Source organism: Narcine bancroftii, chromosome 14 (genome assembly GCF_036971445.1).
Source record: "Narcine bancroftii isolate sNarBan1 chromosome 14, sNarBan1.hap1, whole genome shotgun sequence".
Lineage (NCBI taxonomy): Eukaryota > Metazoa > Chordata > Chondrichthyes > Torpediniformes > Narcinidae > Narcine > Narcine bancroftii.
This window is the reverse complement of record NC_091482.1, coordinates 68935863-68952353: the sequence shown is the minus strand read 5'-3', so window position 1 is coordinate 68952353 and position 16491 is coordinate 68935863. Positions and strand designations below refer to the sequence as shown.

General features: G+C 41.1%; 1 protein-coding gene across 12 annotated transcripts in view; it reads left to right on the top strand.

Moving 5' to 3' along the window:
* The window catches only part of kif7 (kinesin family member 7), a 145101-nt gene that overhangs the window by 67679 nt on the left and 60931 nt on the right, over positions 1–16491 (top strand). For 8 of the 12 annotated variants that reach the window (XM_069911885.1, XM_069911875.1, XM_069911874.1 and 5 more), the window contains 2 exons: positions 12578–12958; positions 15258–15458. In XM_069911885.1, coding sequence (XP_069767986.1) covers positions 12631–12958; positions 15258–15458 — 529 coding nt within the window. In that variant the 5' untranslated portion in view covers positions 12578–12630. Of the gene's footprint in view, positions 1–12052; positions 12109–12173; positions 12380–12577; positions 12959–12982; positions 15037–15257; positions 15459–16491 lie in introns of those variants that run through there. The other 4 variants (XM_069911880.1, XM_069911882.1, XM_069911886.1 and 1 more) reach the window with 4 other exon arrangements.

The following is a 16491-nucleotide window of genomic DNA, read 5'->3' as shown; positions in this document are numbered from 1 at the left end:
GGAGAATAGAAATTCAAGAAAAACAATGCTAAGATTAATTACTATTGATGAAAAACACAAAAGGCCTTTATAATTCTGTGCTTTGTAAGAAGGGTATGACAATGGTGAAGTATAATTCTCCTTATTAAAGGTGGTATGGCATAGCTTCTCAATTCAGTAATATTGCCAGTGATAATGTTTCCAAGGTGACTGCTGGATTATCTCAACCACGGTATTCTTCCAGAATTAATTTTGAGGAGAGATTGTGCAACACGGTTTGGCTGAATATTGTTTCCCATTAAAATATCAACAAAGAAAACAAGTTCCGTGGAATAGTGGCCTTTACGGTTTGGAGCGAACGTGGAAGTCACTCTGTGCAGTATTAACAAACAAAATTGCAGATGCTGTCTCTCTACAAGGGGGTTTAATCAGATGAACAAAGGTTTGGCTGAAATTTGATTAAAACATCTATTAAAGAATATTTATGGACAACAGCTCAGAGTTTAGGATGTTGGCAACTGAAGCCTCGGGTTGGGGGGAGGGGTGATGGAACTATCAGGGATAATCAAGATTCATTTATTGCCATGTATAGTACAGGACAATAATATTACACAAAATTGCCTTCTGCCGACTGTAAGGCAAACAAAGAGTCGCTATTAGTGTCACCCTCCGTACCTTACAGAAAGAGAGAAAGCAAAAGAGAGTCCTTTCAGAGACAGAGTCCGTGGATTCGGCTCCAGTGCTCCATAGCCTTCAACCCCACGCACTCCATTTTGATTCATTGGTAACCCAAGCTCCCGATCCAAACCTCTGACATGATCAGGAAGCCTTCAGTGGCCGAGACCATTCGGCTGCCTTTTTCGCAAGAGGTCAAAATTCAAGAAATTTGGCTACCTTAGAGCTAGGGAGAGGGAGAATCGGCAGAACAAATTCAAAATCAAGTTGAGAATTTTAAAACTGAAATATTGCTGGTTCGGGACCCAATACAATTCAGCAAACAGCAGTGCTTGATGAAGACTTTGTCGCAAGTGTGTACATATGCAGAAAAATGCCACAGAGAATTGAGAGAGGGGGTCTGGCACAGAGTGTGTGGAAATAATGAATTGCAAGGGTTAAAAAGACATGCAAGATAGTATCAGGAGCCATATGAGCAAGGAATGAGTCTGTCAATGTTGCAGATGGGTTTATGGACAATGGCCCACATCAATAGTCCAAGGTTCAGTGTGGACTCAACTATGGTAACAGGTCTGATGGTCTGATTCTGCTTCAGACTGTTGCCATGGAGAGAAATGAAGTCATTGGCTGAGCAATAATGTCTGTTTTGGACACCAAAGACAATGGTTTCAGTTTTTCCAGTATTTATTGAAAGATTTCTGCTCATCCAGTAATGTACATCGGACAGGCATTCATATCGAACATCAGACAGATATTCCATTTGTGGGATAATCTTGCTTGTTTCAATTCATCATTCTTTTACAATTACACATGAAATCTCGTTGTGGAAAAACTTAGAAGAAACAACAATCAAAACTGGATTATGGGGCGAAGTTTTAATGGAGAGCTTGGGTTTAGATTTTAAAAAGCTGTAATTTGATACAGAGCTTCAAGTAACTTCAATGAAGTAATAAATAGTAATAAGGTTACAATCCAGATAACGAGTTTGGATAGGTTACATATCAAAGAAAAGAATGAAACAACAGACTTGAAAGCGACTGATGAAATCAGGAAATTATGCAAAATGGAGGAAGAAAACTCGTGACGGCAGATGGTTAATGAAGAAACCATTCATCTTCAAACAGAAAGCCAACAATGTACACCTAGCTTCTCTACAGAGAGGGAGATTAGTGTGGAAGTGAGTAGGATACTCACCCCCCCCCCCCCCCCACCAATCAACTTGATCTGAAGATCATTGAAGATCCCTTCCACCTCGTTCAGCCGCTCCCATCAGGGAAGAGATCCAGGAGGATCAGAGCCAGCCACACCAGGCTGAGGAATGGTTTCTTCCCGCGGACAGTGAGAACGCTGAGCCACCAAAGGAACTGCTCCCACTCACTATCTGAGACTGTCATTGTACAAAACAATACTTATTTATTTTTATAGATTAAATGCTTGCCTTGCATTTGATTTATTTGTCACCGTGTTTTTGCACCAAGGACAGGAGAATGCTGTTTAATCAGGTTGTACTTGTACAATCAGATGACAATAAATTTGACTTGATAGCTTTAACATTCCCAATGTGATTCAAAAGTAAATTACCATTCAAACTCTGGGATCTAACAGTGGGAAGTCAGTCAGCTAGGTGCACAGCTGGAGTCTAACCCCACAGATTGGAGAAGCATTGGACTCCACAAATGTAGCCTTGAACCAGGAGGAAGAGAGAATCAGAGTTTATTCTCATGAACATGTCACAAAATGTGTTGTTTTGTGGCAGCATTACAGGGCAAATTTTGCTATGAAATTATATTTAAAAATAAATAAATGAGTGCAAAAAGAAGAGGAAGGGAGATCCAGTCTGTGGTTCATTATCCATTCAGAAATCTGACAGCAGAAGGGAAGGAGCTGACTTTGTGCCACTGCGTGCATGTCTTCAGGTGACTATACCTCCGTCGATGGTGCCATGTGACCAGGGCATGGCCTGGGCGGTGAAGGTCCGTGAAGATAGAGGCTGCATTCTTAAGACAAAATCTCTTGTTGATGTCCTTGATGGTGTGAAGACTAATCCCCATGATGACACTGGCTGAGTTCACACCTCTCTGGAGTTTTTTCTTGTACTGTGCATTGGCACCTCCATAACAGACAGTGATGCAATCAGTCAGAATTCAAATTTAGATTTATTGTCAGAGTGCTTGACATACAAGCCCAAGATCCTTTTTCCTGCAGGCGAGGGGGAATTATCATTTATTGGTAGTGCAAAAAATTGTATTCAGGAAATTATGTATACATGTAAATGAATAAAAAATGTAAACAAATTGACTGTGCAGAAGAGAGAGGAAAAAAATCAATAGAGATCAAAAATAAGAGTTCTTTAAATGAGTCTCTGATTGAGTTTGTCATTGAGGAGTCTGATGGTGGAGGAGAAGCACCTGTTCCTAAACCTGATGGTGCGAGTCTTATGGCACCTGTACCTCTTTCCCTGATAAACCTATAGAAATTTGCAAGAGTCTTTGGTGACGTACAAAATCTCTTCAAACTCCACTGTGACTCCCACTGAAACAAGAAGTAAACAGAAGAAAGGAATCATAGAAATAAACTTTGGTCGGGATATTGTACAAAAGGGAAATGGTTAGAAATGGCAGAAAACATAAATCAGCAAGCTGACGATGAGGGTCTCAGGTAGGTAAAAGCATGGAAAAGATAGAGCAAAGTATGAAAAACACTCAGGAAATTTGAAGAAACACCCAAAATGTTGGAGGAACTTAGGTGGTTAGGCAGCTAACCAAGGTTAGCTGGTGAATAGACAATGTTTCAAGCAGAATCCCTTCATGAGGATCTTTTGAACAACTTTGTTGGACATCGTTATTTTGATAAAAGGCTGGTGCTTTCACCTAAGATTTTGGAGATGTTCCATAACTACCTTTGGAGATGAATCGATCCTTCCTTTGATAACACTGGACAACAAATTTTTTCAAAAGGTTTGCTTCTTGGAAAAAAATGTGGGGATTATGATAGACAATGGCAAGCTGAACACAGAGATACTTTCAGATTTACTGTATCACATAGGAAGTGGAGAATCATTAAATTAATTTTTATTGAATTTAGCATGCTTAATCACATGATGCTGACACATTGCGTTAGTTCAACTGACCTAAAAATGTTTTTGCCTCTGATTTTCATTTGTACTCAGCATCTGATGCCTGTTGTGTCAGTGTCCAACAATAGTCGGCCAGCATTTATGGATCCCAGTTGCCATGATACCGCTTTTCCATAGTCAAAATGTCCTGGTGAAACCTTTCACCATATTAGTCACTGACTGCACCAAGATCATCAGGGGACCTTAACTGAAGATAGCAGAAAAAGATATATTTAAAACTCCATGTTTATTCCTAATTTGCTCAAATGTCATAAATTGTCCCTGCTCCTAACAATCCTCAAGGCACTAACACATCTCTGAGTCCAGGATTTTATTATCAGTTGTTAATAGAATTAACATATTTTGAGCCAGGGATGTTTTAGATGAAAGATTTCACACCCCCATCCCCAATTTGACCATGAATTTTATTGCATAATTATGTGCTTTAATTAGGGGGCTTCTTTAGGGCCAGATAATAATTTAGAATTCCATTTATATATAAGGTTTTCTGCTATCCTCTCACCAACCTTATACAACTCTGATTTTATGCATGAAGATGTCTACTTCATCAAAGAGGGAGATGACAAACTTCAATTGGATTGCCTACAAATATTTTTTTTAAATCTGTGAGCATTAATCCTCCCAATTTTTAATTCCAATATATCAATAGAGATTTGTAAGGCTTACCTTTCAACAGAAACTTCCTGATGCATTTATTAAGGTTCTGAAAGAATCTCTGAGGTATAGAAACAGGCAAACTTTGAAAAAAATATCATACTCTAGGCAAAACTTTCATTTTAATACAGTTGACCTTTCCAACCAAAGGTATTGGGAGGGTCATCCATTTATTAAGATCATCCTCAATTTTCTCAAGGGAAGATAATTCAACTTATATAAATTCTGCAGATTGTTATCTACCTTAAATCCTAAATATTTAATCCCATTGAATGGCCACTTAAATTGAGAATTTCTCTTAATTTTTTCATAATTCCCACTCATAAGTAGCATAAATTCACTCTTGCTCCAATTAACTTTATAACCCAATATAATTCCCAAATCCTCCAAGTTAGACTGCAATTTTACTAACCCTACCGTAGTGTAGCAAAATAGAGACTCTGCTTCGAAAGGGGAACACAAAAAAATTTATTTCAAAAATGTGTTCCTTAATTCAGGTGGGAACCCCAAAACATGGGCTTGATAAATCAAGACAAAGCTGGGAATCAGATTTGGGAATAGAAATTGATCCATTTTGCTGGTCTGACTGGTTGCCTTGGGTAAACTTGTACCTCTCACTTTGTTCGTTTTAGATTGGTCACAGTGTTCAAACTACCGAAAGAAAATAGACACACACACCGAGAGCAGTTCAGTTTATACAAGTCTTTATTACTAAATCTAAAGCTGATTCTTGCATCAGTCTTATTTTGTTTTTTTTTCTCTCTATTATCTTTTATCCCTTTAGTTCAACGTGGAAGTTGAATTTGCATTTTTGTAGTTTTATTGTAATTTTTCTTTATAATAATTGAATCACATGTTGACTCTTCTCAATTTCTTTAATATTGACGTGCTTGCCGATATTTGTCCTATTTTGTTAATATTATGGATATTGATGTTTTTCTTTTTGATTAATCTTCATTTTGACTGCATGTTGATTGAAAATTCTCAATATAAAATTCAAATAAAAGATCAGCAGGGAAGACGTCCACGTGCGAATGCAGGAAATGAATTTTCAATGACATGTTGCATTTTATGGATTTTTATGTTTGAAGCAGGTCGTCCATCAGCTGGATGTAGTTTGGGGCTCTGTAGTTGCCAGAAAAATCTCAACAACATCTTTAAATGCCTTCCATGCATGCCCAGGCCTAAGACAGTATTTACATAGCATCTGAACTGAGTGCATGCCCATACGTGCTTGGACTGACTAAAACAGCTTGCTTTCTGTTTAATGTACTAGTAGACTTAAAATATGACAGGAAATCACAGTAAAAAAAAACAGTACGGTTGACATAGTAGTTAGTGCAACACCATTATAGCACTAGTGATCGGGGCAAGGGTTAGAATCCCACACTCTCTGTAAGGAGTTGGTATGATCTTCCAGTGTCTGCAAGTTTTTTCCGGGGGCTCCAGTTTCCTCCCATCATTTGAAATGTACCAGCGGTTGGAGGTTAATTGGGTGGTACGGACTCATGGGCTGAAATGGCCTGTTACCGTGATGTATGTCTAAATTTTTAAAATTTATAAATTTAAAATAGGAAAATTTTAAGGTGATTTTCATGACCTGCAGCCCCAAATCCATAAAATTCACCCAAAAATGTTCAGTAAGCAAAGTCTTTGTTCTCCAGTGTGATGAGAAAGTTCCTCAGATAAAACTGCCTTGTAAAATGGGGTTAACTGGGCTATTTACTAGGTTGAAGACACACGTACAGGGCTATTTGAAAGGGCTGAACTGGCAAGTCCAGTCAAAATTTACCCGGGTCCAAGACCTACCTCAGAGGTGGTCAGGGAACCCAGTAAAGTTTACCCAGGTGTCTTCCTCCACATATTTAAAAAGAGAAATGGCTCATCTCTGGAACTTTAAACAGAAAGAACACAGGGAACAGGGGATTCCCCGTGGCTGTGTGACGCGTGTTATGGAGTCCAGAGAACCCCAAAAACCAGCAGTAATAGATATGCACCAAAACACAGGGTTACTTAAACAAAAGTAGTTTTTAATTATATTTGAACAAGGAAACAGAATTAAACTTTAACTTATTACTTAACCTACTTACTTAACCTACTTAATCCCCCCTCTAATACTAAGTGCAGGTGAGTGTAATGTATATTTAAGATTAGAAAAGTTCTTTGCTTCACAGTCCAATCTCACTGGTTGCAGGCAATTCTTGTTCTGTGCACAGAAGTTAGCAATAACAAAGTTCACCAGTGTTTGATGCTTAACAGGGAAATGGTTACCACTCAGGAGGGTTCTTGCTGGTTTTCAGAGACAGATTCCTTTTCCAGGACATCTGCAACTGATTCCTTCTCAGTCAGTCTTGCTGACGAAACTTTCCTCCATCAGGGTTCTCCAGATGATCCTCTTTCTTTCAGGTCACCTTTCACACTGCCAGTCTTCTCCTTTGACCAGGTAGCCTTCCAAAGTTTGCCAGCTTGTCCCTCTAGAACTGATTTCTGTTTCTCCTCTGTTTCACTCCCTCCCTCACTGAGAGCAAATCTGTTCTGCCCCTTGCCTGCAAAGATCACGTGCTCGCCCAGGCCAGCTGGATTCTGCAACTTTGTTGCTCTCTTTCTGCAAAAGTCCTGACAAAAATTCTGTTTTGAAATGTGCATGTACAAGCAATTCCTCCCAAGCCACCTCTAAATACTCTCTCACCATGTCATTGCAGGGGTGGGATCCCCCCTAAATTGCCGGGATGGCAATTTAACAGGTAGGTTAAGCTGCTATTTGAAAGGTGCAGGAGGCACACATGACCCAGTAATTTCATCTGGGTCCCAAGAGGGCTACCCAGGTGCTGTAATTTGAAAGCACCTATTGATTCAAAAGGATAAGGAACTCCAACATAGACAGAAGGAAGGCCAGGAAGGTGAGACTGTCAGCTGATAGAGAACAAATATATTTCTTAACCTGTTAGGAAATATTCATTGTATGTCAGAAGATTCTATTACAATGTTACAGGTGTCTTGAGGACAGCACATTTAAAACATTCAACACCGACACACATACAAAGAAATGTAACTTAGAAATTTTGAATGCATTTAATTACAAAGATGTTAATGTAATCTATTATCGAGGAGTGTTTAAAATGAGACCTATTTACATGTATTACCTGATTTAATCTTTAAACATTGTGAGAAACAGAAGTACCTTCACGGAATTTGCTCGAGACAAAAATTGAGAACAAAGAACTTTTATTATACTATGACAACAATGCAAAGTTGAGTGCTTCCCCTTACCCTGGGAATACACACAGATACTGAGGCTGACCCAACTTTTATACATTTCATTTCAGTACAGAGATACCTTCCCCCTAACATTCTTCTGCCTCCTGGATTGGTTTAGCATTAGGTAATTCTGCCCACGTGGATTCTAACTTCCTATCAGTTTATGTGCCTTCCTGCAAACTTGTTAGCCAGGAAATATCATGTCTTTGTTCTTTACTCATTAATCAATCCCCAAGACTTGCTAAAGCTATTTACTTGCTGTCCTGTTTTGAAGATCCTTATTTTATTATACTTTTATAACCCTTCCTAACCCTTCCTCCCATTCCAGCATCCCTTCACCCTGATTTAACCCAAAATACTTCATTTCTAATGAGCACTTGCTTGACTCCTCACATTCCAGTATCCCTTACAAACATGAAATAGCTTGGGTCCCTAGATTTGAGAAGAGAAAAGAAAAAGGACATTCGTGGGAATGGGTGTTAGTGAGATGATGGAGTAAACCATGGAGGAAACGATGCATTGGGAATGTTGAAGTTGACAAATGTTCTGCAGGACGAACTGTTAATTGCAAGCTGAGCACAAATGGAACCCAAACTTGCTCTCATGAAAAAGAGGAAGAATTGATGTTCCTCTTTTAATGCACAGAATGAATAGACATCTTTACAGCACTTTGATCTTATTTTTGGGTTTTGGGATTAGTTTTTAATGAAAATGGGGCAGTTGATCAACAGGATGGTCAATGTGGTAAATTTTAAAATCATGTTTTGTCCAAGTTTGTGTTCCATTCCTCTCATCCCCCTGATCCAATTTCATTGAGCATCTCAAATGTTGCCTGGAACAAAATGTTTCTACCTTCTTATCTCATTCCTTCTTTGGGTTCATGGCAATACATTAAAAGAAACAAAACAACTTCTACCCCACAGGATGAGATTTGGAACTTCAGGACTGCTATGAAATCATAACATGGGAAATCAGATCCTTTGATATTGATACTGCCACAATGAATGAGACACATAAGGAAGTAAATAGCCAATTTAATCTTCAATCAGGGAAAACCCAAAAACAAGTAAAATACAAAAATCTGGTATCTGCAGATTTTCATGTTTTACCCCGATCGACTCCAAAAGTCTGCAAAATCTTGTTAAGGGATGTCTTTATTGTAATAAGGAACTCACTGGTTTGAAATTGCATGTTCTTGCTATTAATTTCAAGTCCGTTAAAAAAAAATTCAAAACCCTATCCCTGCAGCTGTGCACACGAAGTACGTGCCTCTCAAACATTTCAGCTGGTCAGCTGCCTCGGCAAAAAGAAATGTGTTGAAAATTTTTAGTGCTTGAAGACCCGCCCCAGTAAGTAGCAGTGCAAAGTTCCGTACATCAGGTTTGCTATCGAGTCCAATGACTTACAGACACAGCATAAATTATTATTTGAACAACCTCCACTTGTGGTTGATAGTTCCAGTCCAATTTACAGCATTAGGATTTTTATGCTCTCCATGTTTTCTGCTATCAACTGATTCTCTCTCATGCGATGTTTCTCTTGGTACCATGTGATGTTTATTTTAATGTAATAAAGAAACTTGGGTTATTTTATAACAACTATAATTTATTAGTGGAGGCATCCATATTGAATCTACCCCTAGCTGCAGCAACTTGTCTCCAACTCCCTCTGGTGGTCAAGATTACCGCTAGAACTCTATCATCACATACCCTGGAGAAGTTCTCCTTTGCTCTCCAAAGGGGGTTCTGTGGGATTCTCTCTCTGCACCCCATCTGTAATCCCTGCTGCTCAAGACATGAACAACCCAAAAAGTGAGCTTTGTCATCAAAAATGAACCTTGACGCCATTCATGTGAAGCATCCACAAGCTAAGTGTAGACAATGGAAGGAATACACCAGCTCACAAATTACCTATGTACCACCAGTCATCTCCTGCCCCATCAGGGGAAGAGACTGTAGTTCAAAGTTCAAATTTATTGTCTGAGTACATGCATGACCTCACATACAACTCTGGGATTATTTTTCCTGTGGACACAGCAGAATTTCTACTATCGGCAGTGCAAAAAACAGGCCTAAGAAAAGATACGTAGATAAAAGAGAGATAAGTAAACAAAGATAGTGCCATACAGAAAATAAATATTCAGTAATAAATAATGTACAATGTGATAGTCCATAAATGACCACCTGATTGTGCCATATTGGAAACAAATAAAAAACAAGTGGAATCAAGTCACCCTCAATCCCAAGACTGCCTGAGAAGTGAAGAAGACTTAAATCCTTCCCTGACCCCAGTGCACAGCCCAAAGTTTTTCTGACCACTGCCTCAAGCACTTACTCTGTTCTCTCAATCATTTCTTCAAAGGATTGTCCATTCCCATTGCCCCTTCAGCCCTTCTTTGCTTTTTTCCCCTTGAACTACATAGATCTGATGAGATGTCATCAATTTACAATGTTGCCTGACCTTTCACATACCTGCTTTATTTCAAATGTAGAGCCCTTGCAATCCTCAGTCTGTCTGAGTTGCTAGCAGAACATTGAGTACCATCTCATCCTCTTTATGGTACTGACCCATGACAACATCGCCAGATCCAGGACTAACTTAGTCATCAAATTTGCAGATGTCCTCGATGGAGTGAAGTCTGATGCCTGTGATGTCTCAGGTTGAGTTAACAACCCTCTGAAGTTTTATTGTCCTAAGTATTGGCCCCTCTGCACCAATGATACAACAGCCAGGACGCTCTCCACTGTACACCTGTAGAAGTTTTTGAGACTCTTTGGTGACATACTGAATCTCTTCAGATACCTCACCAAGTATAACCACTGGTGAACTTTCTTTGTCATTACATCAACAAGGAGGCTCCAGAACACATCCTTGGAGATATTGACTCCCAGGAATCTGAAGTTCTTGACCCTCTCCACTGTAAATTGGAATGCTGACTGACTGAAGGAACTGCTCATACTAACGTTTTGAGACTTGAATCTTTCCTAAACTAAAATCATTTATTTATTTTTAAATATGCATGTTTGTCCTGCTTTTGTTTTGTTTGAGTGCATGGGTGTCAGTGTTACATCTAGTTGTATGTCTGCGTGTTTTTGCACCGAGCACCGGAGAACACTATTACCTCAGGTTGTACTTGTGCAAGTGATCGCCATTCTTCTTCCTCCAGTAACGTTGAATTTCCCTTTGGCTTTCCACTGGGCACTCCACTTTTCCAACCCACCCCTACCCGGATCTCCTATCCTGTCCCAAACCCCAGTCTCTTTCCTTTGTTCACATTCAGACCTCCTCCTCCTTCCACCTTGTCTCCTCCCCCTCTCTCTGGTACTCAATCCTCACCCCTTCCTCTCTCCAGCTTCCCTCCCATCCATTCAACCCCGAGTTCCCCTTCCCCTCTCTTCACACCAGACCCCTCAGGTACCCAGTCCTCTTCTCCTCCTCCCTCCAGCTTTCCCATCTCCTCCCCTCACACCAGACTCCTCTCCCCTCCCATCTCCTTTCCCTCACACCAGACCCCTCCCCTTCCCATCTCCTCCTCTCCCCTCCCATCTCCTCCTCTCCCCCCATCTCCAGACCCCCCCCTCCCATCTCCAGACCCCCCTCCCATCCCATCTCCAGACCCCCCTCCCATCTCCAGACCCCCCTCCCATCTCCAGACCCCCCCTCCCATCTCCAGACCCCCCTCCCATCTCCAGACCCCCCTCCCATCTCCAGACCCCCCCTCCCATCTCCAGACCCCCCCTCCCATCTCCAGACCCCCCCTCCCATCTCCAGACCCCCCCTCCCATCTCCAGACCCCCCTCCCATCTCCAGACCACCCCCTCCCATCTCCAGACCCCCCTCCCATCTCCAGACCCCCCCTCCCATCTCCAGACCCCCCCTCCCATCTCCAGACCCCCCTCCCATCTCCAGACCCCCCCCTCCCATCTCCAGACCCCCCTCCCATCTCCAGACCCCCCCTCCCATCTCCAGACCCCCCCTCCCATCTCCAGACCCCCCCTCCCATCTCCAGACCCCCCTCCCATCTCCAGACCCCGCCTCCCATCTCCAGACCCCCCTCCCATCTCCAGACCCCCCTCCCATCTCCAGACCCCCCCTCCCATCTCCAGACCCCCCCTCCCATCTCCAGACCACCCCCTCCCATCTCCAGACCCCCCTCCCATCTCCAGACCCCCCTCCCATCTCCAGACCCCCCCCTCCCATCTCCAGACCCCCCTCCCATCTCCAGACCCCCCCTCCCATCTCCAGACCCCCCCTCCCATCTCCAGACCCCCCCCTCCTATCTCCTGACCCCTCTCCCTTCCCGCCACGCAGATTGCCCAGCCCCTCCGTCGCAGACAGTGACGTCATTCCCATGCGCCGTCTCCGGGCCGCGGCTGGGAACCCGGGGCTTTCCGTTCGAATCCTTGGTCAGTGCTGCTTCCCCCGGGGTCGGGCCTCGCCCCCTGTCCCCTTCTCCTCGCCCCCCGCCCCCTTCTCCTCGCCCCCCGCCCCCTTCTCCTCGCCCCCCGCCCCCTTCTCCTCGCCCCCCGCCCCCTTCTCCTCGCCCCCCGCCCCCTTCTCCTCGCCCCTCGTTTCCCCCTCCCCTTCCTGATTGCAGGCGCTCTAACTTGTGCTAACCACTACACTTAACTATGCTGCCTGCATTTTATAGAATAGGATGCCATAGGTGCTCTGTAGGTAAGGGATTCGTTCAGGTACTAAGTGTGTGGAAAGATAAGAGTTGAAAATCACTGCTCTAAACTCAGGAAGGATACATTCATGAGAGTTGGATTGGGCATGGAATAATAGTTTTTTGAACTATTCTGTCATCTAACAGTTAGTAGTTGTCTTGGAGCAAATGCCATGATAGAAGGTAATGTTCTTTTTCTTCCACAGTGTGCTAGGTCAATGTTGCTCAGCATTTGAAGATACAGCTGTGATTTGCAAACATGCCTCCAAAATCAAGTGGCTCCACAAAGACTGAAGAAGCAGCAGTTAAAGTGGCAGTTCGAATAAGACCACTGCTGCCCAAGGAAATACTGCATCGACATCAGTCATGTGTCCATGTTGACCTTGATTCACAACAGCTTACCCTGGGACATAATCGGCACTTTCAATTTGATATGATATTTGACCAGATTTCCAGCCAGGAAGAAGTGTACAAGAGCTGCGTGGAGCCTCTTGTTGAAGCATTCTTTGAAGGTTTCAACGCCACTGTGTTTGCCTATGGACAGACTGGATCAGGCAAAACATACACCATTGGGGAATCTTACGTATGTAAGTTTATGCAAAAGTAGGCCATGTAACTCTTTGAAACTCACAGCACTTTGTGACTAAAAAAAAAATCTGATTCATTAACATGCAAGATGAGGTGCTGAGCGACAGAGATTGAAAGGGTACATGAATTCAAATTTTACCCTCACTCGTTGCTTTTATCTAACTGATTATGGTACAGTGGGAGAATTAATTTCAGTGCTACAGTGAAGTCAGCAAAATTCTTGATGTCAATCACAAACCAACTTGACAGGTTTGATTTTATCCTTGAATCTCCACCATAACAATTCGGATTACCTGATTATATCAGTGCTATTTTTGGAACTTTTCCCTGTTTGAATTGGTCACCTTCCTACTTTATAACGGTCTGCGCTTGAAAAGTACCTTATTTCTTTGAAAACTACTCTAGACTCCCTGAATATATAAATGATCAGTCTTGTCCTTTCATAAAGAATGTTTCCCCTGAATAAAGCAAAAATAAAAATTTGATGTGATGTCAGTTCAGATAAGAGTGATTTCCTTCTGTTAAAGATGAGGCCACATTTCCACAAAATAGTTCAGACAGCAGTTGGGAGCACCATGATTATACATACATTGCTCATAATGATTGGACTGGAAGCCTCAAGTTACCCAATCTAGTTATCTCTTACAGCAGTATTTCTCAAGCTGTAGTCCACTGATGGTCTGTGGATATTTAGAAGTGGTCTGCAGCAATGCAGTGAATCTTACTGATATAATAAATCCTTGTTATCTGGAATTCAAGCAACCGTAATACAAATTGCAGAAAATAAATATCTGTAGGTAAAAAATTATGTTAATTAGCGTGCCTTGCCCTTAGTTCTCCAATTACACTACAACATGCAATCTCAAGCAACTGGAAAATTCACTTATCCGACAACTACCATTCCGCATCGGTGGCAGATACCCAGGGTTTTACTGTATAATTGAAAGCAAGATTGATAATAAAAACAAAACTTCTCAAGAGAAAAGAATTCCACATCAAAGAAAATCCAGTTGGTGGTCTGAAGGAGGCCTTGATCTTGCCAGCCTGCCTCTCACATCTGGTGGTCAGTGGGGTTGTGGTAGATGGTCCACAGTATGTAAACAAATTCTTTAACTGGTGTGTGGGTGGAAAATGGTTGAGAACCATTGCTGTTCAATTAATGGTTTGTATGAGTCTCACAGAATGTTTTTCTTCTTTCTGTCCTCACATTAAATGCAATTCCATTGTTTTACATTTTTTGTAGGGACTTTGCTGCATTTTATATATTATCGTGTACCTATTTATTAACCCAAGTTGCTGTTTCCCTATTCACTCTGCAGTTGAATTGTCTTTTTATGGTTTTGCTCTTTCGTTCTTAGTTTTTCTCAACCCCCCCTCTAAGTTGTTTTGACAAAAAACATAAGAGAAGGAGTTTCTGATCATCTTTAGTTACGGTTATCATTCCAGTGGCTTTATCTTAGCATCATGCAGATTCGGGATCTCTTTCAATTCCACCTTTACACAAGGTAAACTCGTTAACATTCTCACTAAACCCTTGCAAATGTTCATCTTAGAACTTTAGATCTAAGCAGTGAGCAATATGAAAAGATCCACATTGTTAGCCAACCCTTTTGAACATACAAGGTGCCTGATGATGAAGGATTATCTCTGTGTGGTTTAAATTTCACATTAAAAATAAACTGGTTGTATCAGTAATATCCAGCCGAATGTTTCATCTGGGTGTGATTAATGGTGATGTTCTATTGGACCAACACCTTTTTGAAGTAGGCATAAATGTGCAATGGCAGAATAAATTGTTTTACGAACTCGTTTAGTGATTGCAGTTTTGTTGTCAGTCATAACCTGCATTGAACTGATTTTCACTTTGACAGCACCTTTCAGTTTTCTGAAAAACTGTAAAAATGATGAAGTTTGTATCAAGCTGTGATCTAATGACCTATGCAGTACAATGTCCAGACATAGAGCACTTATTCTTCAATGTACATGTCTTTTTCAGGTGCAAGTGAAACTATTTTCAGATTTAAAAAAAGTGGAGCACTACACGGAAATAAAGTGTATAGTGCTATATTCATCCATGGTATGTGGACATCTTTGGCAAGGTTGGCAATTATTGTCTATCCTTTATGGTCCCTGGATTGAGCTCATCTCTGTATTTCAGAAGACACTAAAGAAATAAAGCTGGCGTGACAGAGTTAGTCCTTCTGAAAAAGAAAGAAGTTATTGTGAAACTAATGATTTGTTTCAGAATGCTTTTGTTCTTTATTAGGCATGGATTTAAATCTGTATCCTTCTCCCCAGCTTCTGTGATTGAAGAAGATCAGGGGATAATTCCCCGTGCTTTGGCTGAAATATTTAAGATGATTGATGAAAATGATTTAATGGATCATACTGTTAAGGTGTCGTACCTTGAAGTGTACAAGGAAGAATTTAAAGATCTACTAGAGGTTGGAACAGCAAGCAAAGACATTCGCACTCGCGAGGACGACAAAGGAAATACAGGTCTGTGGGTTAACATTAAGAAAGAGTGAGTCTTCATTTAAATAGAGCCATAGAATATTACAGCACAGGCCCTTCTAGTCTGTGAACTATTATTCTGCCGAGTCCCACTGACTTGCACCCAGTCCATAGCCCTCCCTATCCCTCCCAGACATGTACCTGTCCAAATTTTTTTTTAATGTGAAAATTGAGCCTGTATTGACCACTTCAGCACATTCCACAGTCCCATTATGTGTTAAAGCTTCCATTATTGATATGTAATAACCACATTTAGAATATTACATATATGAAATTCTTTAACTTTGTCTAGCACAAGGAAGACAGAGAGTCGCCACTTTGTCCAGCGTCCCTCACAGAAATGAATCCCCAGCGAGGAGTTCTCCCTCATGTTCGACCTAAAGTTTTCCCCTTTCACCCTAGTATCTCACCTAACCTCATACAGTATTAAGCTTAAGAAATTTGGATCAGGGAGCATGCAAAGTCCAGAAAGAATTTGGAACAGCACTGGAGCATATTTTGCAGTCAGTAGCAAGTTGGCCATGTGTGTCACAGATTTTAATGCAAACAAATCACAGGCGTATCTAAAGTGAATCTCCACCCAGAAACGTGCATGAGAGAAAGCTGGTAAGATTCTTTTCCACAGAGCCTTTTTTAGACAGTCCAAATTCTGAACTATCCTCACCCTGAAGTGGGAGAAAATGTCAACAGCCAGGTTAGCCTTGACTCCCAGATATAGAACTATCCATAAATTAATTTCTGAATCATTCACAAATACTATAAGTATTTTTTAAAAAGATAAACCTTATTAATTTTAAATTACTGTGTGATTAAAAATATATGTAATTAAATATAATTAATTCTAATAAAAAATAAAAATGGTTCTTTTTGTATGATCAGAAATAAAAAGAGTTGACTTGAGGTGTCAAAGTAGAACACAAGTCTGCAGACACCATGATTGAAGTAAAAACACAACGCTGGAGAAATTTAGCAGGTCAAACAGTGGACTTTATATATCAGAGATAAAGATACAGAACCA